Source organism: Pezoporus occidentalis, unplaced genomic scaffold, assembly GCF_034315485.1.
Source record: "Pezoporus occidentalis ecotype Australia unplaced genomic scaffold, CSIRO_AGI_Poc_V1 ctg35, whole genome shotgun sequence".
Lineage (NCBI taxonomy): Eukaryota > Metazoa > Chordata > Aves > Psittaciformes > Psittacidae > Pezoporus > Pezoporus occidentalis.
In genome coordinates, this window is record NW_026915483.1 from 8,093,319 (window position 1) to 8,119,212 (window position 25,894).

Here is a 25,894-nt window from a genome sequence, read left to right on the forward strand (position 1 = left end):
ATTTTCCCTCCTGTCTGAGCTGCTGCAGGGCATCACCAGGTATGACCTGGTGATGCTGTCTCCATAGGCAAGTGACATTTGTCACTCTCCTATGTGTGGCCTTTGTATTCAGTCACTCCTTGTTCTTTCTGCTGCACCTTGTCATCTCGTTTTTTCCCATGCAAGCATCATCTCATCTCATGCTTTTTCATGTTATGGCTTGTTTAATGTGAATTGTACCTCCTTTGAGTCAGGGCCAACCTTGCTTGTTCAAGGAACACCTTGTACGTCTGTCATACAGTTCAAATAATATAAAATTAGGAGAACATAAATTTGTCTTTTCAAAGAACAGCTGTCTAAAACTTTCCCTCTTTAACAAGTACAGTGTAGCCTGTTTTCCCCCAAGGGTGCTGCTGCCCAAGGCTTTCCTTCACAGGTGTAGTTAGAGGGATATGGAACATGGAGTAAATTTCTTACTTGATTTATTGATGTAGTTTAAGCAAATGAAATGTCTTTGAAGCTCTTTAACACCAAACAGTCTTTAAACATGAACTGAAAAGAGCATGTGGGTGGCTTAAATCCAGAAGCACGGGTATTTTTATTGCCCTTGGAGAATACTACTGCCTGATGTGTTCTGGGTGTTTGGTTTATTTCTAGCAAGGATAATAGGTATTTGCCTCTTGATTATTTTTTTTATTCTCCTTTTTGTACATTTCATAATGGTGTTGTGTGATGAATTGATACATTTAATTACCTAATAAATTTGGCTTTTTCATCTAACTCCACTTTTTTCTTACAAACAGGCATTAATCTTGACCAGAATAAAAGAGGTATTTTTTCACTGGTTCCTGTCTTGTGGGCTTTGCACTGTGGTGTAGTTCACTTAGCTGATAGAAACATACGTAGCTTGTAGGCACGGGGACACGAGGTATTCCCTCTCAATGTAGGTTCATTTGAAGTATTTAAAGTACTCTTTCCTCTACAGGTAAAATAAATGAATTGTACTAAGTAATTACTGTACGAAACCAAACAGGGAGTTTTGGTCACTGTTGCTGAGAAGTTGCAAAGATGAAAAAAGAGCTCATGTGCATGTGTGTGTTGGAGTAGCTCACCTATGTGTAGTGGAAGATCACCCCGTGAAATACAGAGCTAAAAAGCACGCCTTAATTTTGATCCATAGCAGCTACAGTGCTTACCACTAACTACTACCTGTGTTTGAAGTAACACACACAGCTGGTTTCTTCAGAATATTGGATACCAGCTAATAGTACTTGCAGTAATGAGGTTTCAGCTCTGGAGCTGCTCTGTTGTTTAGCCAAGAGCAAAGTCCCATGTACCTGTGGACTATTGAGTCAGCTTCTGGTCAGCATAACAGAGGAATCTGTGTGCCAGGTTTGCTGATAACTCTGATTAAACTGATGAAGATGACTGCTTATTTCCTTTGCTTAGTCAAGCTTCAATTACTGAGGCTTTATGCTTTAGAAGCTACCTATTTAATGTTTCCCTTCCAGCGTTTGTTCCCACCCTTTCTATTCAGTTGCTGATTGTGTGGTAGATATGCTGTCTACAACATGAAGTTGCCTAACAAGTGGATGCAGACCAGTTAGAAATGACTGGTGTGCAGAGTCATGGCTGAAGCTGGTAACTGGTATTATACCTCAAGGTGATGCTGATACATCTCAGTATGCTGTGATGAGTTTGATTTTCTTTAACTTTGTGTTCTAGACTCGTCAGCCTGTGTTTGTACAGTTGCTGCAAGGTGTGTTCAGAGTGTACCACTGCAACTGGTTAATGCCAAGCCAAAAGGCATCAGTGGAAAGCTGCATTCGAGTCCTCTCAGATGTAGGTAAGAAACTGACGTAATCAGAACTAACTGCTGCAAACGTGGTCATCCAGTATTTGCTGCTTACATGTCATCCTTCCAGAACGAAAGTGCAGTTTACTTCTCAGAGGTGCCACTTGCAGATAACTCGGAGCCAAGGCATAATATAAAGCCGGACTTATGTTGATATATTGTCATGGTTGAGCAATAGGTGTTGTCACTGTAACCTGAAGTGCTTTCTTCATTTAACCTCAAAACTCTCTGCAGTTCTGTTGATCTGCAGCAAAGAAATAGTTTTGTGCCACTCCTCCAAGTAATTTGTTCCATTTTTAGGAGCAAGAAGAGTAATTTGTACTGGATATGAGGCCAAATCCTGTTGGATAGGTGTACATTTTTGTTAGCATGAGTTGTTGGGAGTCTGTGTAAGGACTCTTTCCTACTCCTGCACTTTAAAGACAGTAAACAGCCTGAGGTATGAAAGCCTTTATATATAAATGCTACACAGAGGTCTGACCCCTTACACAGGGATTGAGCATTGCATTTTAAAATGCACACGAAGGAGATCGTAGAAGGAACTGCAAGTAGAGTTTATCTTGTTCTTGGGTTGGCTGTAATACATGGGTTTATGAAGCCAGTTCTTACTAACTTGTTTGTCGCAGCAAAAAGCCGAGCAATTGCAATTCCTGTGGACTTGGACAGTCAGGTCAACAATCTCTTCCTGAAATCTCATAACCTGGTACAGAAGACCGCAATGAACTGGCGAATGACTGCAAGGAATGCTGCCCGCAGAGACTCGGTGCTTGCTGCTTCCAGGGATTATAGGAACATCATTGAAAGATTACAGGTGACACAGCACCCCTTCCTCCTTTGATAAGCACTTGCATGCCTACACAAAAGAAGGGATTTCCTCAGTAGAAAGACATTTGGAAATTAAGTAGTCAGAATGCCACATGGTAATAAAGCTACCTGATGCTGAATATAGTAATGCCATAATACTGTATGTAAAATCAGATTGTACCCAGACAGGTAATTGAATGTGCATGGCTAATGGGTATGGAAGTACTCATCCTAGGAGATACTGGTATTTGAAGCTAGTGGTACTTGAAGTGTTCTTGTTCCGCCATTAATGGTATTTCTTTGAGGCAAGACTTTTTTGGCAGTGCAGCCTTCCAAACTCACCCAGTGTTTTGCTCCTTGTACACCAAAACCCAGTACAATGAAAGGTGCCACAGCCTTGCCTGGGAACCACTGCAGAAATTGAAATAAATAGATGTCTGCTCCTTGTGAACGAATTGCAGCTGCAGTCTTTCCCTGAAACAAGCAGGTTTTGTTAACAAGACTGAACATAATGCTTCATGTTAGAAACAGGGACTGATGTGTTATAGCTGTATTCTGTGTTCAGATCTTTAGACAGTTAATAAGGCCTTTTTTATACCAAATGAAATTAATCATCTTCAAACTGAAAGAGAGCAGATTTAGATTAGATATAAGGAAGTTGTTCTTCCCTGTGAGGGTTGTGAGGCCCTGGCACAGGTTGCCCAGAGAAATTGTAGCTGCCCCATCCCTGGCAGTGTTCAGGGCCAGGTTGGATGGGGCTCGGTGCAGTCTGGTCTAGTGGAAGGTGTCCCTGGCCATGGCAGGGAGCTGGAACTGGATGAACTTTAGGGTCCCTTCCAACCCAAACCATGGTATGATTCTGTGATTTTTGGATGCCACCTTTATCTTTGAAGATTCATTCTCTGGTCAAAAGGCTTTTCTGGCAAACAGTTCTAACTAGCTTTATGTAAGCTTACATTGCATAATGTAAAACCACTGCCCAATGCAGTCTCATGGAAGTATCTTCTCCCTCTTTATCCATTCCTGTCTATTTGTCCATTTTAATTTGACTGAAATTCCTTTCTAGTTTCGTAGGTTTCGGTATTTTCTGCCTGTTTAAGTATTAGGGTAAATGTGGTTTTATTTTTAAGCTACAGCTTTCTAAACATTAAGGAAAAGAAGGATAATTTTATTTTTGCATAATGTTAATAGTACTACCTTTCTGTAAATTCTTGTAAACATAAATAGCTTGATCATTATCACAGAGTTAAAGTGCTGCTGTGAGTCTCATTTTTCTTGTATATCAACAATAGCATCTACAAAGACGGGAAGGTGGGGGAAGTCAGTCATCTGGGGCACTGCTGGAAATCAGAGCTCCTCTTTTAAAGACAACTATTAAACAATAAAACCTAAAGTCTTATCTGACCATATTGTGGGGTCTTTAATGTCTAGGTATTTATTGTTTAAAATCTTGGTGTGGTTATCTTCTAGGACATAGTATCAGCTTTAGAGGATCGCCTACGTCCTCTTGTCCAGGCAGAGTTGTCAGTACTGGTAGATGTGCTTCACAGGCCTGAACTGCTGTTTCCAGAGAACACAGATGCAAGGAGGAAATGTGAAAGCGGAGGTTTCATTTGCAAGTAAGTTGTACTTATGTGGTACAGTAAGTACCAAGTTGGTGCGTACTTTTGATGTACTTGGTCATACTTGTAAAGCACAGTATTTCATGGTATGGTAAATTCAGTTTGTCCTTGGAGAGGGGCTCATGGGCATAGGGAAAGATTGCTTGATATGCTGTCCTAGCTAATGATTTAAAATTCCTGTGTTTGCTGCAGGATAGAAGTGTTATGAACATTGGTATAAATGGGTAAAAAATGTTGAGCTGATCCCTGTTATTTGATACTTGCCTTCAACCCTAATAATGTTTGCAAGGTGCTAGATCTGCTGGGTGAGTGTCAGAGTCAGTTGTTATCACGTGCATCAGCGAACGCAGACGCTGCCCGCATCTAGAAGGAAGGAAAAGGAAAGATTACAAGGCCACTTAGAGGGCAATTCAGAGCAGAATCCAGCTTCTCTGGTCACCTCATGGAGGGGTGGATTATATACAGAGTTTATAGAAACTAGGTACTTGAGTAAGGAACACATGCTGGGTAGGATGGATTGCACCATCCAGAACTCTCAGTATGGTTTTTAACAAAGTAGGATGTGGACCAGGCCCTCGCTCCCACTGTCCCTTCCCCTGGTTCCTTTCTGCTTGTGGTCAGCGGGTTTTATCTGGCTGTCTACCTGCCCAGGTGACTGCAGTTTCCTTCAAGCTTCACCTAAGTTTGTGGTAGCAGGTTGCCCTTGAGAGAATGTTCCCAAGATGGTTGTGTAATGGTATGATAATAAAACTTGTTTGTAGCTTAAACCAATTAAGTAAGATAGCCATGTATATCTTATCCCATTTTTAGAATATTAGTACTAAAACAAGCTGTGATTGATTGTGGGTTTTTTTCAGGTTAATAAAGCATACTAAACAGCTGCTAGAGGAGAATGAGGAGAAACTATGTATTAAAGTATTACAGACGCTCAGGGAAATGATGACCAAAGATAGAGGCTATGGAGAAAAGGTAAAGTAATTTACAGTTCATCATTCTGTGTTAAATGCTATCTTTATTCAGTAAAGGAAAATAAATTTCTTGCTCTTTCAAGCTGTGTTTTGTATGTGTCAACACTTCTGTACTGGATCAGGAACAAAGCCTTTTTAGTCAACTAATAAGCTTACCTTTCAAGTTACATTTGAAATTGTTTCTGCTGCTTTTCTACTTTAGATTTGCAAGTTTAAGTCTTAATTCCTGCAATTGCTGGTGTTGTAAAAATACCTAGTTTTTACCTTTTTATGAAGGATATAACCTCTTTATCTGCTTTGTGGGTCTATTTCACTCTTGATCAGGTCACATAACCTCTCACCGAGAAGATATTTTGTAGTTTAATTTATATACATCCAAGTCATCATCTTGTTGTGAATTATAGTTGGAAACTGTCTGTGGGGTTTTTTCTTTCCCTTTCCTACATCCAACTTCTTTATCTTGTTGAGAAGAACATTTTTCTGTAGGTACAGACCTATCCTCTGTTTGCATCAGAAGGCTCTGTATATGACCATATGTTTGTGTATCTAGACATTCCTACAGTCAATCTCAAAATCCTAGTCTAAGGTATCTCATGCATTTCTAAGCAACCTAGGTTATTACCATACCACATGGTGGGTATACAGAGATATATACCCTCTCAGTGAACATGTTCATGAGCAATTGGCAGTTGGGACTGGGATAAGCAGTGACATGGAAAGACGCTCACTGCAAGTGGGAGTCCATGCCTGGGAGCAGATGGTTTCTCGTGTCCCATTTTTGCTTGCGGTAGGTTTAAAGTTGTTGCACAGTGCTGGATTCACAGCACAAAAAGGCAAAAACTTTAGAGGTCAGACAGTTTCATAATAGCAGTAATTGTTTATAGCTGTAGCTATAGCTGCAGCCACATGGGAGGGAGCTGCTCAGAAGGCAGAGGAACCCACAGCATCACTAGGGTGAGCTGGTGTGTCGCACACAAGCTCTGCTTTGGCTAGCCTAGTTGGGAATGAAGAGGCCTCAGGAGCAGAGCACAGTGCTCTGTGCCAGTCCAGCAAGAGGCAGGCTCTGGTGCTCCAGGGACCCGAAGGAGGAAGAGCAAGTGGATCGGGGAGGCTGTGCACATGTGGGTGTGCACGTGCATGCGTGTGGGCTGTTACCCAAGCACGCCTTGCTGAGCACACAGCAGGGCCCTCAGTGATGGGAGACTCCTAGGAAAACGCCCCAAGGGTAGGGATGGCCGGTGCTGTGCTCCCTGCCCTGCCAGGGAATGCTCTTCCCACGTGCTGCCACTACCTCTTGGCTGTCAGAGGTCCAGCCCACCTCCTGGCTCCTGCTGCTGCCTTGCTCTAGACCTGCCGTTCTACCCAGGGACTTCCATTCATTTTGCAATGGCAGTGGGTTTTGGACAAATGCAGTGATCTTGAGGGAATGCCCTAATAACTGCAGAGAAGAAGCATATGTATATGGGATGGGAAGGGGAGGAGAGTAGGTAGGAAAGGGTAGGAACTGCAGGCTTCAGCTTAACTTTCAGCACATAGGCCTTTCCCGCTGCAGCGGCTGTATCACGTGCTGGCTTGTAACAGCACAAGATGAAGTCCTGTGGAGACCTTCTGTCCTCTCCTCTCCTCAAGGTCCCATACTGAGGCATCTGTACAAGTCTGATCTAGAAGGGGACTGGTTATAGCCTGCAGAGGTTAGTCTGCTCCTGCAAAAGGGAGCTGGGCTAGGTGATCCTCTTGAATGACTGTAGTGTGCTGGTACTTCCTGTTGCCCAACATGGAGATGTAAAAGATTAAGTGTAATCACAGATTTAGTTTTACTCTTTGTTAGTGCATCAGTGTACATTCTGATGTTAAAAACAGCCGCAAGGTCACCATAAGTAATAGAAAGGGTGGATGACATGTACCATATGTACCCTATACACCAACAATGGCCAAATGAGAGTGTTGAGGGATTTTTTGGAATGCAACATGCCACTCAGATTCTTCTAAATGGAAATTCATTTACAGGAGTTCCTTAGGCTTTATTTGGCCAACTTGAGTAAAGATACAGTTAACAGAACTTGCACTGTTCAGGCCATGGAAAACCCCACAAGATTCTAAAAATCTTCGAAGTGCAGAAAATGCATTAGTTCCTGGAACAGAAGATCAGTTACATAATGCAAGATAAGAATATGCTTGCCTGTAAAATGGATTTCCAAATATGAAAAAGCAGCCGAATTGCTTGCAGATAGACTGCTAGTAGTAGTAGAACAGCTTTTACTGTCTGCCTGCGAGAAGTGCAATCGTATTTATTCTCCCCTGTGACTCATATAACTGTATTTAGTCACCACGTAAAAGGCAATACCTTTTGTTTCTAAAATCACCCTGGAGTGTAACAAAAAGGGGAAAACACTTATGCACCCATTCTAAACACAGGAGCCCCTAGGCGCATAAAGTTGATGAAACTTACTCTTGTGACCAGCATATTGATCACGCAAACAGCATTGCTTGTAGGTCAGATGCTGACAGAATTGACAGCAGTCACTTCAAAGCAGTGTTCAGCAGCAGAGCGCCACAGAAGTTTTGGCATAGCGTGTGACTTTGCTGTAATACCATGTGGTGCTCGCTGGAACAATCTGATTTATATAAAGGTAGTGCTCCTCCTCTCACGCCTCATCTTCCAGCACAAACAGTAAAGACGGCACACCCTCCTGGCCCATGCGCTTGTCCCTTTTATAGGGGGGAAGTGTAATGAGCGCTCAGTGTTGTCCTCTCCCATTAGCAAAGGCCTTCATTAAACAGCTGGGGTTCCTCTGCAGCATGCAAAATCCATGGTGAGAACACAGATGTACAGAAGCCTGTGGGAAGGCTCGAAGTTTTACATATTGCTAAAGACTCCTCGTCTTGGCACGCGCTCAGGTTCGCTCAGTGATGGGTAGCATACTGTGGTATATTTAATAGGCAGAAAACTTAACTACATTGACAGTGTAGGCTAGACCCAAGTTTTTTACTTTGCTGAAACATGTCATTCATACACGTCTTTCTGGGTGCCTACCAGATGATTAGCCTCAGTTCTGCAGGACTCGTATTTTAAAACCCCTTCTCTGTTCCCAAACTGGAACTCCAGCCTCCTCACTCCTTCCTACTGGTGCTCACAGCTCACGCCAGTGATGACTCTCATGCCCAAGGGTGAAGTTCTTGGCTCTCAGTCAGCCAGCCCGTGTGGTTTGTTACTTGGCACAGGAACAAAGCCGGGGTGCATCCTGCCTCCGACGCTCTCTGGCACAGCACTTCCAGTAGTGTTGGTTCCCCAGCCCACCACAGCCCAGTGCTTGCAAATGTTATTCACGCCAACTGCTAAGTACAACATTGAAGTGCAGCGTTAAAGTGCTAAATGATTTATAAGATCCTAACATGAAATTTATTTGTAATTTCTCTTACTAATGCTTGCTTTCAATTCTTCCCCTTCTTTCTTTTCTGGCAGATTACCATTGAATTGGATAATGCTGAGGTTTAATTTTATTTCTTTTCTACAGTGTTGTTTCTATGGTGTTTGTTTTATGAGTAGCTCTGTGATCTGTCCTGTTGTCTCTTCAGCACTGAGCTTTCTGATTTGTACGCCTGTGTCAGTAAATTAGTTGAGTTTTCAGTCTGCTGTGTGTCTGTGCTGGGAATAGTTACCGTAACTAATTCCACATGTCATTACTTGGAATGTTAGTCCAAATGCAGTTATAATTCCTGGCAATCTGCAATCATCTGGTGCCATAGTAGATCCCATGAAGCGTTAGGGCCAGACCTGAGTGCCTTTAGGGAATCAACCACTGCAACCACCATTAAAACGTCAGCATTTAACAGTGAGCCAGCATTACCAGGTCATTGGTGAACAGGCTTTTTATTTGGAAAACTAAACACTGAGGTTTAATGGTGTTCATGCCGAAGTTGGAGGAGCCCACCAGAAGCCACCTGGAGAAGACCCTGAATGAGGTGTCTCCACTTGCTGACCAGGGAGAGCCATTCCTTATGTCCTTGGGCACGGTGCAGCTGTGGGAACTGCTGAGGGCTGGGTCCTTGTGCAGAAACTGCATTGCTGGCCTTAGCGAGAAAGGTGGCAGTCATGCAGTTCATCAAAGCATCTCATTGTCCTTCCTGTTCCTCCTTAGTCAGGCTTGGTGTATAAAGCCACGTAAAACATTTGAATGTGTTGTGAAAGCAGTGTGGTGTAACCCTATGAAAATTACTGACTTCTGAAGCTGCTTCTGTGTGAAAAGCTTCCTACCATCAAAAACGTGCCTTCAGCTGGTGGTGTTTATGCTCTATGTAGTTGTTTTATGGGTGGAAAAGCCATATTTGAGTGAGAACTTTCAGTATAACTGATATTAAGCTTTCTAAGGACTTTTAAAAGCAGTGTGTCTGTTTTGGGCACTGGTGCACGGGGAGAGGGAGGGAGCTGAGCTGTCTCTGCTGCTGCAACTTCCTCATCCAGCTCAAAAAAACCCTGGTGTGGGCGCTGAATTTGCATAAATGTATAATACTGAGAAAGTGATTGACTGGCACCTTATTTTACTGAAATACCAGGAAAAAAGAAATATTTTCCTCTCTGTGCTTTGTTTCCTGTGTTCTCTCCCAAGCCAACCTTTTCTTTGGAACAAATTTCAACCACTTAAAATACTTAAAATGTTACTGCTCTTTATTCAGTAGAGTAGATAATGAAATACACCATAAATTGCTTTCTATAGAACTTGTTAATTTTGATGTTGATCAGCTAAATTTACTGAGTAAGTTTCCTTCTGAAAACACAGCAATATTTGGGGACGTTGGCTGTTGAAATGGATTTGAACCTGAACTGTTTGTCACAAAGGTAGACCAAAAAGTGGGCATATCCCCAGGGCTGGGTTGAAGGGTCTTCTGTGTTGAGAAGGGCTTTTAGAGGAGGGAAGGAGAAGAATTCCCTGCAAGAACAAACCAGAGTTGTGGCTTTTTGGCTTTGTCTTTAGCCTAGCTTCTGGTTGGGACACTTGGGTTCCTGCTGTGCCACAGGTGAGTGGCATCACCTTCACCCCAGCATGTGCCTGCCCTGCCAGGGTATAAGTTACCTTCCCTAAAAAAAAATCACAAGTCTCCAGTTTCAGCCTCAACAAAAAGCGCTTTAGGAGAAAATCCTCATCGAGGGGCTGCTGGGGTTTGCACCCTTCTGTGGAAAGGAAATGTTCTCTTAAGCATGCCCTTCCAGTTAATGTGCGTGGGAGCTAGCTGACAGGTAGGATGCGTGCAGAGAGTAAAAGTCTGACGTAGGTCTGAAGGACAGTGTTTCATATGGCACAGGTCCATGTACTGCACTGTCGTCACCTCTGACCGTGCCGGTATGAGACACCTCAGATGCATCTCCAGGCTTTGCCCCAAACTTCTAGCATTGCATAGCTACAGAGATTCTGGTGTGTTTTAATCTCTGGTGTCATTATTTTCTCTTTCTCTTTTAATATAACAAAGATATTTTCATCTCTTACCTGGGGAGTTTACACCAGCAGCATGCTCTGGTTTTGAAAAGTCTTATCTGTAGCTCATGAACGTTTCCATCAGGCATAGACCACTTAGACTGTATGGTGCTATAGCTTCCCAGAATAGCTAAAAAATCGTGTATATATATATATATATATATATATATGATTTTATCTTGGAGAAACTTCAGACAGAAACTTGAATTGTTTAATTGCAAATTAAGTCATAATATGAAACTTTCCCCTTCAGTCTCTGGCTGTAATGTGCTGTCTTTGCTTGCAGTAAATCAGCCGGAGCGTGCAGAGCAATTAAAGATTTGGGCTCGAGGCTGCAAAGGAGGAACTTTATTCCTCCTCAGTGGAGCAGCTGCACGAAGGGAGCAGGTGTTTGTAACCATCAGCAATGAGAACTGGCTGCTTATAGAAAGGGATTCAGACAGGGCTTAAACCACTGACAAGTCTCAAAAGGGAATCCTGGGGTTTCCTTTTTTTTTCCCCCCATCAACCCTGGAAACTATAAAGGGCAAAGAAAACGGAAATCTCCGTTATTAGTAAAATTAATAACTTATTTTCTATTAAACTTGATTTTTCTGATCGGCTGATATGATTTTTATTCCTTCAGGATAAAACTCTACTAAAGTAGCTGTCTTATGGCACGATCTCCTAGTATTTATGTAATTGTATGCATAGACTCATTTATATATCTTAGTTGCTCACTGCAGGCTAATTTCAGTGAGTGGAGGTCCAAATAATAATAGATACTAAAAATGCCAGGAGGTCCATGGGTTTGTTACTGAAAGTTTTAATGGAACATTTGTGTTACAGCCCCCTTAATGTATTTGTGAAGGAAGAAAGGGAGTGCCTTTGTAGGTGGGTGAATAATGCTGGAATTCACCTCACAGCAGGAAATCCCCCATGGAACAGGAAAGATGGTGACCGCTGTGACCTGCACCCAAGGGCAGCAGCACCCCTGTACGTGCCTGGCTGAGCCACTGGGGTTGCTGGAGTATTGCAGTTCTGGAGAAGTGTTGTGGAAAAGAAGGGGAGGGCTAGGACAGTTTGATGCTGTTGGCCTAATTCATGTGCTTTCTATTGAAGGGTGTATCTGGAATTCCCGTTCTGTTGGACAGGGAAGGAACTGGAATTTTCTGGGGAGAACCAGACTCCATAGTCTGACGTTTGCTTTCAACATCTATTTACTGTAGTCTGAGGACCACGCACTGGTCTAGCAGAAATACAACAGTAGCATCTTTAAGCTCTTTTACAAAGTTTTTGAATGGCAGCATCCAGTGTTGGGGCAGGATTTGTGTAAAAGGTTTTTCTCTTGGGGACAGAAATTAGGATACATTGTGAGAGTCATCCTGCAGTATTTCCAAAACACCCAGGTTCCTGTAAGCTTGTAAAAGTGCACAGACGTTTGGGGTAGGGGTTGTGTAAGAATGCTGTTAAGGAGCAGAACAGGTATTGTGAAAGATGAATGTAAAGCATGATTTGTTTTGATAGAAAACCAAAACCAGCTGAAACTGTAAACTGTTTCATACCTTACTTGCACCTTATTTGCAACATGGTTGTGTTGGTTTTATCCTGATCTTGGGGTCTCTGTGCTCGTATTTAGGTGTGTGTCAGGGCTTCTGTTTCTCTGGCTCCTTGGGCCCTCCTGGAGCATCAGGAAGGTGTTGGTAGCTGCACGGGTCTCACTCAAGCTTAATTGCTAAATAGAGTGGTCTTAACATTGCCTCTGTGCAGGTGTGTCAAGTAATAAAATAGACCCCCAAGGCAGTGCACAGGCATGTTGTCTGTGAAAGCCCTTGGGCTGAGTCTCTCTTGATGGACTCCTTACTGGGCTGGAACTGCTGTAATCCTTGTCTTGATGGAGCTGTTGCCTATGCTGGTCTCTCGAGAAGGTGTTCAGGACCAAGATAAATTCTTCTTAAGTGCCACCAAGGGTGAATCTTCACACAACAGTGATAACTAAACCCTGGCTGTCGTTAGACACAACAGCTTAATTTACTTTTAATTGGATCCTCAGCCTACTGAAAAGTCCAGGTGTGATAGAAATGCAGATTTGATGGCATCTCACAACTCCAGTTGAGATGGTGAGCTCCACCGTGGGTTCCCTGTGGTCCAGGACAGCTCAGGCAGCACAGCTCCCTCCCTGTTGAGGCATTTCTATTTGCGACACGCCATTCCCATCCGCTCTCCTCAGTCCAGATAGGCGTTTGGGGACACCGTGGCCCAGTTTCCACCTGCAGTGCGAGTCTTGGGCACTAAACCGCATACATCCTGGAGAAACACATTAATACTTCATGGACTGCAAAGGCGAGAAGTGTTAGCGCTGACCTGCAGGTGGCATGCTCAGGATGCGGAATGTGGCTGGGAGATGTCCTACTTCTTTCTTTCCCTTTTTCCCCTCCCAGCCACATTGCAGTGAGCGGCTCCGCTGGGCACCTGCCAACAGCCAGGCAGCACTTACATAACAGCAGCTTTTTTTCCTGGAATTCAGGCCCGCTGCTGATGTGTGACCTTCAGCGGTAAGTGCCAATAAATGCGGTGGGGATGTTTACAGTCACCGCCGGCCTCGCCGCCGCTGCCAGCCCTGCACCAGTAGCTGCCGTGCCCGTGGGGCTGCTGCTGCTTCCCCGACCACTGCTCCTGGACCGTGGGATCCGTGTCTTATATCTCAGGGTGAAGAAGGGGTGCTCTGCTGTGGTTCCCCACAGGGCTGGGGAAGGGGCCAGCAAACACTGAAACAACCAAAGTGCCATAAGTACCAGGAGCTTCCCTTGTAATTATTTATTCCTTTTTAGGATTTGAAGTTAAGTAAAACCCCACAGTTTTTCTGTTGTTGTTTTTATTTCTATTTTTATTCAGTAATGACAGTTCTTCATGCAGCTGATAAAAGATATCCAGCAACATACACCTGCAGACGCACTCAGTGTAGTTTTGGGGTGCTTTTTTTCAGCTCTTCACTTCGGTCTTGAGGTTTCAAGTAGGTGAAAAGGGAACTGAAAATCCCAGTCCAAAGGGGTTGACTTGAATTAACCTTCTCAGTGCTCTTTATCAGTGATAAGCTAAAAGTCCAATGGCAGAGTAAGATGCAAGGTGTATGCTATTTATGCGTCTTCTGATTGGAGTTGGAAAATCCATTAACCTCTTAAAAGCTGGAGAGATGCGCTTACGCATGATACTCCTTGTAGAGGCAGCTTTAATCCACAGTCATTTCTCTTGTGTATTTTGCACTTAGACAGTGCTTCACTTGTTATGTCTCAAGCAGAGGAAATGCAGGCGCTCATAAATTTTTGTGGGCTGCCTTATATTTTTTTTCCCCTCAGAAATCCTGCAATCTTTGGACTGTTTTTATTGCACGAACTGGAATTGGTGAGCTCTTTGGAAAAGGAGCCTGGAACATTTCTTAGGGTTATTTGTAACAAAGAAATAGTTATACTGTCTTACCAGATAATTAAAACTGCTAATGTAAAATGTGCAGTAAAGAGAGTTCTTACTATATTCAGTTATTGTAACTGACCTGCAAGACTGAGGATTTAAGGAGAAGTGATTGCACTCTGATTTAAGGTCAGTGGCATATCAGAGAATCAGGTCTCTGACTCCAGGAAAGTCCCAGCCCAAGTAAAACATGCTTTCTCAACTGAAAGCTCTGGAAAATGAGAGAAGGCATTCCTGTAGGCAGATCTCTGTGACCTTTCAGTGCAGGCACTGACAGCTCTTACGCCAAATTTCCCACCTCATTGTCTGGCAGCGCACAAAGTCTCTGCAAATTCACTGAGATAAGGAGGGGAACATTTAGCCACGTCCCTGGTGTTGGGTGTGTGCCGCAGGGATGAGGCCATAGGGTGTAAGTGTGGTTGCTGCTCCATCACGTGCCTCTGCCCCTGTAAATCCCACAGGTCTTCTGTGAGGGCAGGAAGAGGACCCATGCCAGGACAGGGTGCTGTTCCATGTCTCCTGCTGCCTCTTAATTTGTGCAGGTGTGACATCCTGCATAGTACACCACTGGGCAACTTTGATGCAGGTCTGTTACAGTGGTAAATTATAATGTGGGATATTTGCCAAAGCAGCTCAGTTGTCTTGGTTCCAAATTATTCCCCTCTGCCCTGAAACGCATCCATAGCAAGTCAACTGCCTGCTTGACAAACATCTACGTATCTGCAGAGGCTAGAAATTTGCTACCCAGCTCTTTATGAGTTCTGCAAGGTAACAGTGTTGGCCTTACAAAAGAGACTTGGCAAGCAGGTAACCTACATGGAGCTTCTTGGTATTACTGAAGAGTTTTGAAGGACAGCAGCGTAACGTGCTCTAGTCTGTTGTCATGAATTAGACTAGGTAGTGTTTTTGATGTGAGCCTTTCAAGTAAGAATTATACTGAATGTATTCTAAAGAGAAAGGAGGAGAAATTCAGAAAAGGGAGGAAAGAGTGCAAGAGGACTTCCAAGGGCTCTGTCTAAACAGCCAGTCCCACTGCAACTCCAGCTAATGTGGGGAAGGTGAGCAAGAGCCAAAGCAGAGAGCAATGGTTTCAGAATAACATGTATCAGATCTGGACTCCAGGTTTTACACCTGGATATACAACCTAGCTGTCAAAAGCTGCCTGTGATATTTGGCTGACTGACTAGTTGCATTTTTTTTCCCCCTTTTACTTCCTCCTCTATGCCAAATATCTCCCCCCAGCACCCCAATAATTAGATGCCATATGCATGGACTTGGGTTGGTTCCTGAATGCACAGATTTCAGGACCAGAAGAAACCACTTGGTAATTTAACCCGACTTCATGCACAGCACAGGGCATCTTGTTTCTTGCCATTTTTTCTCTGCTGAGCCAAATCAATTTAGTTTGACTAAGCTTCCTTAGAATGCTCAGTGTGGATCTTGAAGACCTCCCAGGACAGGTATCAGTTTACTATTGCCTTGCACCAGTTAGTCACCTTCCTGTCAGACTTAGAGGGATGTTTGGTAAAAGACCTCAAGGAGACATGTAGTAGTTTGGAAAATGGCATCAGCCTGTAGAAGTTAAGCAGTCTGAGGTCTGTCACTTCTCAGTCCTTTAATCTAGGAAATGGCCTAAAGGCAGAGGAGGTTTGTGTTTGTAATTGGGCTGTTTTGTCCATTGTTTTGTCAAAATTCCATAGTTTTTTGAGGCTGAAGAGAAAAGGAGCAGGTTTTTGAAAGTGTTCATGCCTGTGCTCACACAAATGTGGGTTTTTTTCCAGATGAGATTATTTCTCACCCATTTGTAGCTTTACAATAGGAGATATTTTCCATCCTGTGTTGCTGAAGACACTGTCTGGATCAGACCCTGTCTGTGTGAACGGGAATCTCTACCTGCCTTTTCAATGAATTTCAAGTGTGTTTTGGATGCTTACCTGTCAAGTTTAAAATCTTGAGAAAAGCAGTCCTGGGGCTTTAAACGTGAATGAAAATCTGCATTTCCTCAGAGCATTCTCACTTTTCCAGTTGTTTGCATTTTCTGTGGAAGACAGGATTAGACAACTTTCATCTTGATTGTTAAGATTGAAAGCGAATGGAAAAACTTTCATATCTTCCTCAAAACCATAAATAAAAAGGACTGAAACATCTTCCATATCTCATAAATTGAGATGTAATGAGTTTGCACTTGAGCTGTCACTTGCTTTGGTGGTTTTTGAGTGGATACATCCAGTGTTGAGGCAGGAAAGACCATTCTGGGAAACAAACATAGTCTGTGTTGGGGAAATGGATGCCAGAAGCATTATGGTCACCAACAGGTCAAAGAAATGGTATTTCTCTTGTTGTGGCTAGTGATGAGTGGTGTATTTGCCAGCCTTGTGGGAATGGAAACTTCAAAGGAAGAGGGGGTTTTGCACAAATTGAGAGAAACTTCTGCTTCTGCTAGCAAAATGTAAAGATGATGTACTGGTCTCTTGTTCCAGCCACCCACTACGTTCTAGTTTAAAAGCTGCCCACTGTGTCCATCACACACAGTGGTCAGCTTTTGGTATTCCACAAACCTGCATGCTCCCCACCCCATCATTTATTTTCTAGGCAGAGAGCTGAGGCACAAGAAATCTGGGAAAATTAGTACTGCAGTCCACTCTCCCACCCTTTTCAATTCTTCTTGCAAAGCATAAGCTGATACTTTGCTGTTGCAGCATGCAGGATAGTGCAAAGTATAGCACAGGAACTACAGCTCAGTAATTCTTTGCTCTTTTAACCCATTTTTACTCAATAACAATTGCAGTAGTTGAAGTTTATATTCTTACTAAAAGATTGCTGAAGGCCATGCTTATTTGGAATGATCCATCCAAGCATTGCCAAGGGCAGTGGCTCTTGCTTGCAGATGAGTTGGTAAGGCTGGTTCTAACATGCTGTCTCTGCTATACTGGGAGGGCACAAGAATTTGCTAGCTACAATATGTACTTTTTCCTTCTCCAATTAGGTTGGAAAGATCAAACTAATTCCATGCTGATTCTTCATCTGTGCTGGTTTTCAGTCCCAAAGTGTACATGTATGTTTGATTAAGATGGGGTCATGGTATAAGCCTTGAATAAGGAAGCTTTCATTTGGAATCCAAAGCCCAGTACATTATCTTGTGGCAGTCGTCCACTTGACCTGCCAGCTTCAGCATCCCCTTCCGTGGCAGGAAGGTGCCAAATTTTCCCTACACAGGAATATGCACAATTTCCTTGCTGCTGTTGATTACTTAAGAGAAGAAGAATTTTTTGCTGTGCTCTGAAGCAAGTTGTGCAGACAGTGTCTGCAATCAGAGCAATGTGCCCAGACTCCCTAATGATTGGATATGGCATTTCCAGTGTCCAGCCTCCAAGCAGCAAGGTTGTATACAGCGGGCTGTGCAGAACTGTGTGTTCCTCTGCATAAATGAGGTTCTTCCTGTTAACTTTTCGTCCTCTGGCTTAAATCTGACCAAGAGAGTTTGTGTGCTTGTGAAGTTTCCAAGAGTGGTGACAATGCAAGGAAGCAGTGTACCAGAGGCCGTGTGAATTAGCCAGGGGGAAAGTCCATTAGGAGAAGAGAGAACGGTTCTTCCTGGCCAAGGAGCCCCTGCCCACAGAGCACCAGAGGGGAAGCGTTCATTGCTCTGGCTCCTTCCTGAGAAACAGTCTCTCCATATTTAGACTTCTGGACCTGGTGCCCTTCCTTTCCCTGTACTGTGAGTTTCCTAGGCTGCAGCCTAGGTCACTCCCCCCGCTTGCACTTGATTTGTCTGTCTAGTTCATGTGCCCTCCAGGCAGACACGGACAATGAGTGCCTGACTTAAACTGATATCGCCGCATCTTCGTCATCTTATTTCTTAGTGTCTCTTCCTGAGAAGTTAAATCAATTTACCCATGATTAAGTAGGCAGTTTCATTTGAATGTTTTAGGTCTCTGTTGTATGTCTAAGCTCTACTAGATAAAAGTTGCTTGTCCTCATCTGTTTCAGTGCGATGATCAGCATTTTAAATTTGAAAAGCTGTCACCATGAAGCCTCTTCTTTCGTTGCTCATGTTTGGTGCTGTACCACGTTTCTTTTATCTCAAGAAAAGTATGTTTATAGATGAGAATCCAAAGAAAGCATTTTTTAAACTAACATTGCAAGGCTGCTGGCTCTGTGACATGCAGCCCTTGCTTCCTCCTCCTCCCACTGGGGATGGGGGATACAAGTCACAGATCCCAAGTGCCCGCTCCAAGCAGGCTACCCAAAAGCCTGCAATTTCTGCATTGCAGGCCTATGTGCACCTGCAGCTAAAGCTTTTTGCTTGTGCCTCTGTGTTCATGCAAAGTAGCTGGCAATGTTCAAAGGATACCTGCTAAACTTTCAGAAGGTAGCCCTATTTAGGAGCATGGTGGGTGGGTGGGAGGGTATAAACAGTAATTATGGCTATATAATGCATTTGTGATGATTCAGATGAAGTCAAGTGGTGTGCTAGCTGCTTTCCCCTAAGCGTTGACCACTAGATTTCTGTTGGGATGAAAGATTCTTGAAGAATGACTAATTTTTCCATTTTACTTTCAACTAGCTGCCGCAACCTCCAGAAACGGAAAGCCCTGTAGAGGTGTGTCACCCACCTATATTTGTACAACAGGCAAATATTGGTGTCTTGAAGTAGTCCTGGTGGAGTCTCTTGTCGATTCAAAAACCCCTGTGAAATGTGTGTTCCTGCGTGGTGGTAGATAGTGACAATAAGTACATTTGTTGAAGTGGTTTAATCCAATGCAGCATTAGCGTGATAGGCTGAAATAAAAAAGTCCACATGTAAACCAGTCCTAAATCTTTGTTGCTTTCAGCCATTTCCCTTATGCTTTTAAGGGAGGCACTGTGAAAAGTGCCCTCTTGCCTCCCCCTGCATTAGCAAAAGGAGGACTTGGTTTCTCTGGCTCATAATGCAGAATTTGGTTTTCCCTTTGTCTTGCATATGTAAAAACTTTGCTAAGGAAAGGGAGGTGTCAGAAGTTATCAGTGGAAGCTTTATAATCCCAGAGCAGCTGGGTGTCCCATATAAAGTGCCACGGTGAAACAGCTAATGGTCAGTTCACATCTTCAAGGTTATTAGTGCTATAGTGAATTGGATCTGTAGGCACATCTCCTTTATGAGACACCCCAGCACCAATTGAATAAGATGGATTATTTGCCAAAATTAAGACATAAGAATTTATGAAGTCTCAAATTCTTTGAAGTTAATGGGACATCCAAAGGTGGCATTGGTACATTGTACAACATGGGTACTCTGTGAGTGCAAATCTAAGTGAACCAACATGGAAGTCTAGATCTGGGATAGTGCTGATTCTCTGAGCTATATCCATATGAAGATTATCCGTATGTTGTGAAGTCATCATGAAAAAATGTTTGTGGTGGTTCAGACCCTTTGTATTTGTAACTTTTGTGGAACAGTGTTTAAATGTAAACTGAAACTGAGTGGTCATCGAATGACTTTGAGATGCTTGGGAGGTGGCTCCTAGTTTAAGATGTGTCCCTGTGCAGAACAGCTGCTCCTACACATTTTCCAGAATGCTTTAAAGCAACAAAACCTCAGCGTGCTTCAGGTTTACAGAGCAGAAGTTTCACTCCTGAAAATTAATGGCTGAAGTAAGAGCTCTTTGATTTGGAACATCCATGTGCTGAGGGCCTTTGTTCAGCGCAACCCCATTGAAACCCATGGCACTGGAATGAAAATCCTGCAGAGTCCTCCACAGTCTCAAAGTAGCTTCCCTGACCACGGTCAGATACGTTGAAGTACCTACACTTCCTCCAGAAGTGTGCCTGTCGTGCGATGGGTGTTTGTGTGTGTGTATCTGTGTATATGTATGCATGGGAATGCATGGTTTGAGTTCTTAAACTTGTGCATTACTGATAACTGCAAAACTAGACTTTGTGTTTACTTTAAATCCATGAGGATTGGCATGTGTGCATGCCGTGGTGGTCTGCTGGAGGGTGGCAGAGCAGGCTGGTTGAGTGCTGCCAGAGCTGAGGGCAGATGTTCTGTTTTGGCAGCTTGTCAGTCAATCTCCCTCACTTCCCCCTTGATTTCAGCTGTGACTTGCCTTAATATTTTCTATGAGCGCAAAGATGTTGGTGTCTCTCTAGTGTTGTTTTGCTTTAAAATGAAATTTCTGCATGCACAGCAGGAGCTTGATCAAAGTCTACCACAGAGGCAACTGGAGGATCATAGAAGGGTACGTACAGCAGTCAAACACATTCAGAACTAATCCTCTACCTTTTCCTTTTAAGCACTGAAGTTTAAGTCATGTAAGAAACTCCTGTGGTTAACTGCTTGCTGTTGGTCTCTTGGAAAATCTGAAGTGATCAGCCATGCTTACAAAACAGGCTGCTGGAGCACCTTCTCTTGTGTTAAACGGAAGGGGCAAGTGCTTGGGTGCTCTGAATTAAAGCTGAGATCCTGGTCTAGCCTGTCTACACTGTCGAAGCACTCCCCTGTGTTGGTGATCACACAATTATCAATGATTTTAATTGGTGCTTGTAGAGTTTGCTGGCTTTGGCCGCTTCTCTACCTTCGCAAACAGTCAAGCTGCAAAATCAGCATCCTTAATACAGTGCTTTATTTCTTCTGTTCTTGCAGCTTAGAACACAACAGCAACAACTTATAACTGCTTCATTCTTAAATATTATTAAAGATGCTCTATTTTAAACATCAGAACAGGTTTTTTTTTTTATCTCATTTACACTGTGTATTGCATCTGCTTTACTGACACATGTACAGTAATGTTTGTATGCTACTTACTGATAGTTTACCTTGATGGGGAATGCAGATGAAACTGAATGCTGTTGGGGTTGGGGGTTTTTTAGGTAGCATATTTGATTTTTCTTATTGCTGCCAAACATCTGATATTTGTTTGCATACTGTATGCATCAAACTGGTGTACAACAGTAACATGATGGTTAAAGAACTGTTCCGGAGCCAAGCGTTGCAGCTGAATTAATTACAACATTTCTTAAATACCACTTATGTTTTCTCCCCTCTACTTTGATCACGTACTCATATCCTTGTTAGCTGACACAGCGGGTTTGAATAATCTTGTAGGAAACAGTTTTTCTTCCCAATTAGAATGCAAAGTGCTCATGAACATGGATTGCCAAGCCTCCAAAACCATGGGTCAGCACGCTTTCTGACTTGAAACAGTAAATGTTTGATATGTGTTCCCACTTGTGTTTTCTGGTTCCTGGATTTGGATACACTATTCCTATAGACAATGAAGGTTCTGCAGGTCTGTCCTCAGAGCAGCAGCTCCCAGTGAGATCTCTGCACTTACCCCAGCAATATTTGGACTGTGGAATACAAGTTGCCTTCTGCTCCATAGTGAGCCAGAAGGAAAGTCTTGAGAAAATTCTAGGACCTTTAGTTACCCTTCTGAATTCAGGAAGAGGAGGGGTTGACTGAACAGCAGTTCGTGTGATTGGATGTGTATTATCTTTGTAGTGAGTAGTAAAAACCACTTTTTAAATGCCTGTTGATATGACCACTACCAGTTAGCTTAACAGAAGAGAAAGATCATCTGGGAACTCCATTGTAACTTGATTTGTGGCATAAGACTTACAGGTATCAAATTGCCTTTCTAATCAGTGTACATGTCAAAGGAAGATGTAGTTAAGGGGGGTTTTGTCTGTCTTGGCCTTGTTCTGTCATGTAGCCTTCCTTACCTGCCAGACTGAGAGCAGAGAGGTGGCTAAAGCTCTGCATCATGTGCTAAACACTCTCATGTTGCTGTCAGTCAAGGTGGCTCCTTTAGGATGAGAATTTGCTTGAGCTTTTGAATCAAGTCTCTTGCCTCTCCTACATGTTCACTATTTGTCCCAAGTGGTGATAGGAAGCGTATGTCCTTTGGAAAAGTGCTCATCTTCTAGTGTTGCTTCCAAAGTAGCTTGCCTTTTTTTCTTTTTTTGGGGAAGACTTTTGGAAGCAGTTGGTTGGAAAGCTCTCTTCATGTCTATTTTATATCTTGTCTCCCTGCCGGTTCCCTCGTCCCCATCTGATCCATAAAATGCTGCTTCTGTGCTGCAGCTTTCACACTAATAATCTATAGGACAACTTTTAATGTGCTAAATGTTAATGGCAAGAAGCAGATGGTGGGAGCCGTGTCATTAGCCACCAGCATTGTGAGGAGGGCAGTGGTTCCCGACCAGCTGCAGGCAGCTGTTGGGCTTCTCCATGTGGAAGTGATGTCTGAAATTTGGTGAAGAACTGTTAATTTCCACACCATTTGTCTTGCCAGTGCTTTGGGGTATAAGGATTTTTTTAAGCCGCCTTTTGTGAGCGCCAGCTTCGTATCAAAAACAGCATGGCTGTGGCAGCGCTGGAGTTTGGTACAAACCAATGAATGCTTATTTACATTGTTCCATTTACTTATTTGTGTTTTAAAAGCCTCTTGTGAAAGTTTAAAAAGGCTTCACTTGTATCACAGCTAATATATGAAACCTCAGTGTTAATGACGTTTTGAATATATAGTCAGACAACTGATTATATTTGAAATACAACTGAAAATCAGTGTCAAGTACTTATTTTATGACTGGAGATCAAGATATATATTGGTTCATCCTGACATTTTTAGTATGAAATTACTCTTGGCCAGATTGATTTTGGGGTTTATTATGCCATTTTTAATCCCTGAGAAACTCCTTTCTTCCCCCTCTCTCACACACAGTCTCAGGGTGGTACTGCTGTAAGCACAGCACGCTGCCATTAGCAGAGCAGCAGCTCCCGGTTGAAATAATCACTAGTTTTCTTTTTTGCCCAAAGACTGTGTGAAAATGTGCTAATCCAATGTGTGCATCCTGTTGCTGGTAGTACAGCTGGCTTGTGTATGGCTTGGAAGTACTGGGAATTCCTGTATACCTTACATGAGAGCAGAGCAGGGTGCACAAGTTAACATTCAACCTGAGAGCTGTTTTGATCTCTTCTAGCCTCTGCTCACGACAGTGGCACATGCTCTGCAGGGACGTGCTGGGTGCTCCCAGGGGCGCGGGGACAGGATGTCGGGGTTATCCAAGGACTGGTGCCCTGCAGTGTCCGCCGGCTCATGTGCTCGGATGCTGACTGCTGGCGTGACCAGGAGGCTGCCAGCAGGGACACAGGGAACAAAGAGCTGGGATGCAGTGGGGATCACTCGGGTTTCCGCTCAGCAGCTGACAGCATTAGATTGCATCAGTTGCTGATGGAGGGGAGAAGAGTGTGTCCCTGTAACTTTGGTGAAATGGCAAAATAGGATAGGTTTGAGAAGATGGGCTTGCTCTCTCACAAAACCATTTCTAATGTTCTCTGTAGTCCTTCTCTTCATGTTGGTGCTGCAACTTTTTTACATTTAAGGCTGAGACAGTAGATCTTAATTTAGAAAACTCTTTGGGAATAAAATCCGTTTAGAAAGCTATGCACAAAACCAGAACTGTAGCTGTTTCTGGTGCTGGGAACCCATAATCTTATTTGAGCCCCATGAGACCCCACTCAGGGTCCCAGCCTGCCTGAACACATCAGGAGATGCTTAGTGGATTCTGCCTAATCTCTCCAGGGTTTTGGTTCCCCCTCCCTCACTACAAGTAGGCTAATTACCAGCAGTCCCCTTGCTACTGAATGTTAGTAGTGTGTTTATTCATTAAGCTCGCATCCTGATTTCATTATCCTCTTTGAATCAAGGGTGAGGCACTCAGGCAAGTTTTGGTCAACCGTTACTATGGCAACGTGAGACCAGCGGGACGGCGCGAGAGCCTCACCACCTTCGGCAACGGCCCCTTGTCTGCCGGAGGCGCCAGCAAAGCCGGGGCAGGAGGTAGGACGTGCTCCTGCTCAGCAGGCGTTCGTGTCATCTGCCATGCCAGATGCTGTGTGTCTGTGTCTGCCTCACAAGTCGGTATCAGACAGGTGAAGTAGGGGGTCCCCCCTGTTCTGTTCTATGGAATCCCAAAAAAGAAGGGACTATCCACATGGATGGGAAGAAGTCCTGCTTGCATGTCTCTCCTGGCTTTAAGAACTCCAACTCTATGTGAGGGATTCCACTTTAGGCTGAGTTGGAGCATCGCGCTTCTGTCTCTAGTCGTGTCAGTCTGCCTTTCCCTCATGCAGAGGAGAGCAATGCTCTTCCTTCTGACTGCATTTGAGAAAGTGCTTTAAAATTGAGTAGGCAGAGCTTTTTATGCTTTCCATAGACTGTCTTGGGTTGCCTTGAATGTTATGACCTTGCTTTGAGTGAATGCACTTAGAAACCCTGGTCAATTTAATATTTGCAATAACATTTGGGAACTGTGCTCATATGGATGGCAGGTTCTCAACCACACCTGAAACGTCTGAAATGGTTTTTCATTGATTACAGAGGGATTGTAGCAATGGATGAATAAAAAATTTGGGTTGAAGTCACTTAAAAAGTGCAGTTTGTTTAATCTGAGACCATTGCTAAAAAACTAACGTCAAGCATGTTTTGCCTCTTCAGAATACAGTGGGTAGTCCTGGTGAAAGCAGGCCTGATTAGAAAGAAAGGAAAACAAATAAACAAACCCCCACCTATTTCCCCCTATTTTTCTGAAGTTGGTATATATTCTGTTTGTCCCTGTGTTGTGCTGCCTATGCCGTAGTCTTCCACTTCATAGAGCATTAGCTTTGCTATCATCTGGAATTTGTCTTGCCTTTTCTTCATCCCTTCACTGGTCCTGCAGAGCCTCTATCTCTCTTGGTATCCATGGAACCATGCTGTTTCCAGAACCTTCTTCTAATACACCAACCCTCTCTCTTGTCTTGTGCTGCTAAGGAGAAGAGCAGTGAGAGCAGACATTTCTCATTGCCAGCCCAACTTGTCCTCCTTTAGAACACTACCCCCCCACCCCCCCCCCAGGCTCGCATGTATTAAAGCAGTGTTAAGTGCCCATCTTGCAGATGTGCTTTAAGTTACAAAGTCTTCCTTGCAGAAATGCAAGGAGCTGAGTTCATCACTGTTAATAAATGTGTGCATCCTTCAGGATAGGTTAATAATTTAAACCAGAAGAGGGATACCACCTTCATAGGGTGGCTAGGTTTGAATCTCAACCTGTTCCTCATGATCGCCCTTATAGGAGGAAGCTCCGGATCAAGTTCAGTGAGCCGAGGTGAGATGAGTCTGGCAGATGTCCAGTGTCATCTGGATAAAGAAGGTGCATCCAACCTGGTCATAGATCTCATCATGAATGCCACCAGTGACAGAGTCTTCCATGAAAGCATCCTGCTAGCCATTGCCCTTCTGGAAGGTGGGAACACTACAATACAGGTAGGGAAATTGAAAACTTCAGGCTTGTAACTAAAACCTGTTGGGAAGGGAAATGACTTTTATGAAATCCAGGAAACTTGAGGAGGTTGAGGAGATGGGAGGGGAAATGACTAAATGATCTTCGACCTGTAATTAAGGGAAACATTAGTGTCTACCGTGCAGAAGTTAACTTATTAAATGTTTGCATGGGCATCAGATAATTGAGGTATTTCCCAGGACAGTGTAGAGGAATCTGCAAGACAACAGCTTTATTGGATTCGTTTGTGACGACTTTTATGAGTATGTTTAAGCAATTGCAACATGCTCAGAGACTTTTACAACTGGCAGTTACTTTTCAGGCTGGAATTCAACACAAGGGTGTATGGTGAACTCCAGAACACCACTATTTCTTCCTGTCCTTCATTTCTGTGTTTTAAATAAGGATTTCCCTAAATGAAAATTGTGCCTGGTATGTAATGAG

At 43.5% G+C, this 25,894-nt stretch overlaps 1 protein-coding gene across 2 annotated transcripts in view; it reads left to right on the top strand.

Annotated features, from left to right (window-relative positions):
- The window catches only part of ITPR1 (inositol 1,4,5-trisphosphate receptor type 1), a 171,001-nt gene that overhangs the window by 83,725 nt on the left and 61,382 nt on the right, over positions 1-25,894 (top strand). Inside the window, exons 36-45 of one of the 2 annotated variants that reach the window (XM_062630383.1) lie at positions 783-809; positions 1,705-1,825; positions 2,461-2,645; positions 4,109-4,257; positions 5,118-5,229; positions 8,692-8,718; positions 18,714-18,749; positions 20,317-20,367; positions 23,838-23,970; positions 25,244-25,434. In XM_062630383.1, coding sequence (XP_062486367.1) covers positions 783-809; positions 1,705-1,825; positions 2,461-2,645; positions 4,109-4,257; positions 5,118-5,229; positions 8,692-8,718; positions 18,714-18,749; positions 20,317-20,367; positions 23,838-23,970; positions 25,244-25,434 — 1,032 coding nt within the window. The remainder of the gene's footprint in view (positions 1-782; positions 810-1,704; positions 1,826-2,460; positions 2,646-4,108; positions 4,258-5,117; positions 5,230-8,691; positions 8,719-18,713; positions 18,750-20,316; positions 20,368-23,837; positions 23,971-25,243; positions 25,435-25,894) is intronic. The other variant, XM_062630384.1, reaches the window with a different exon arrangement.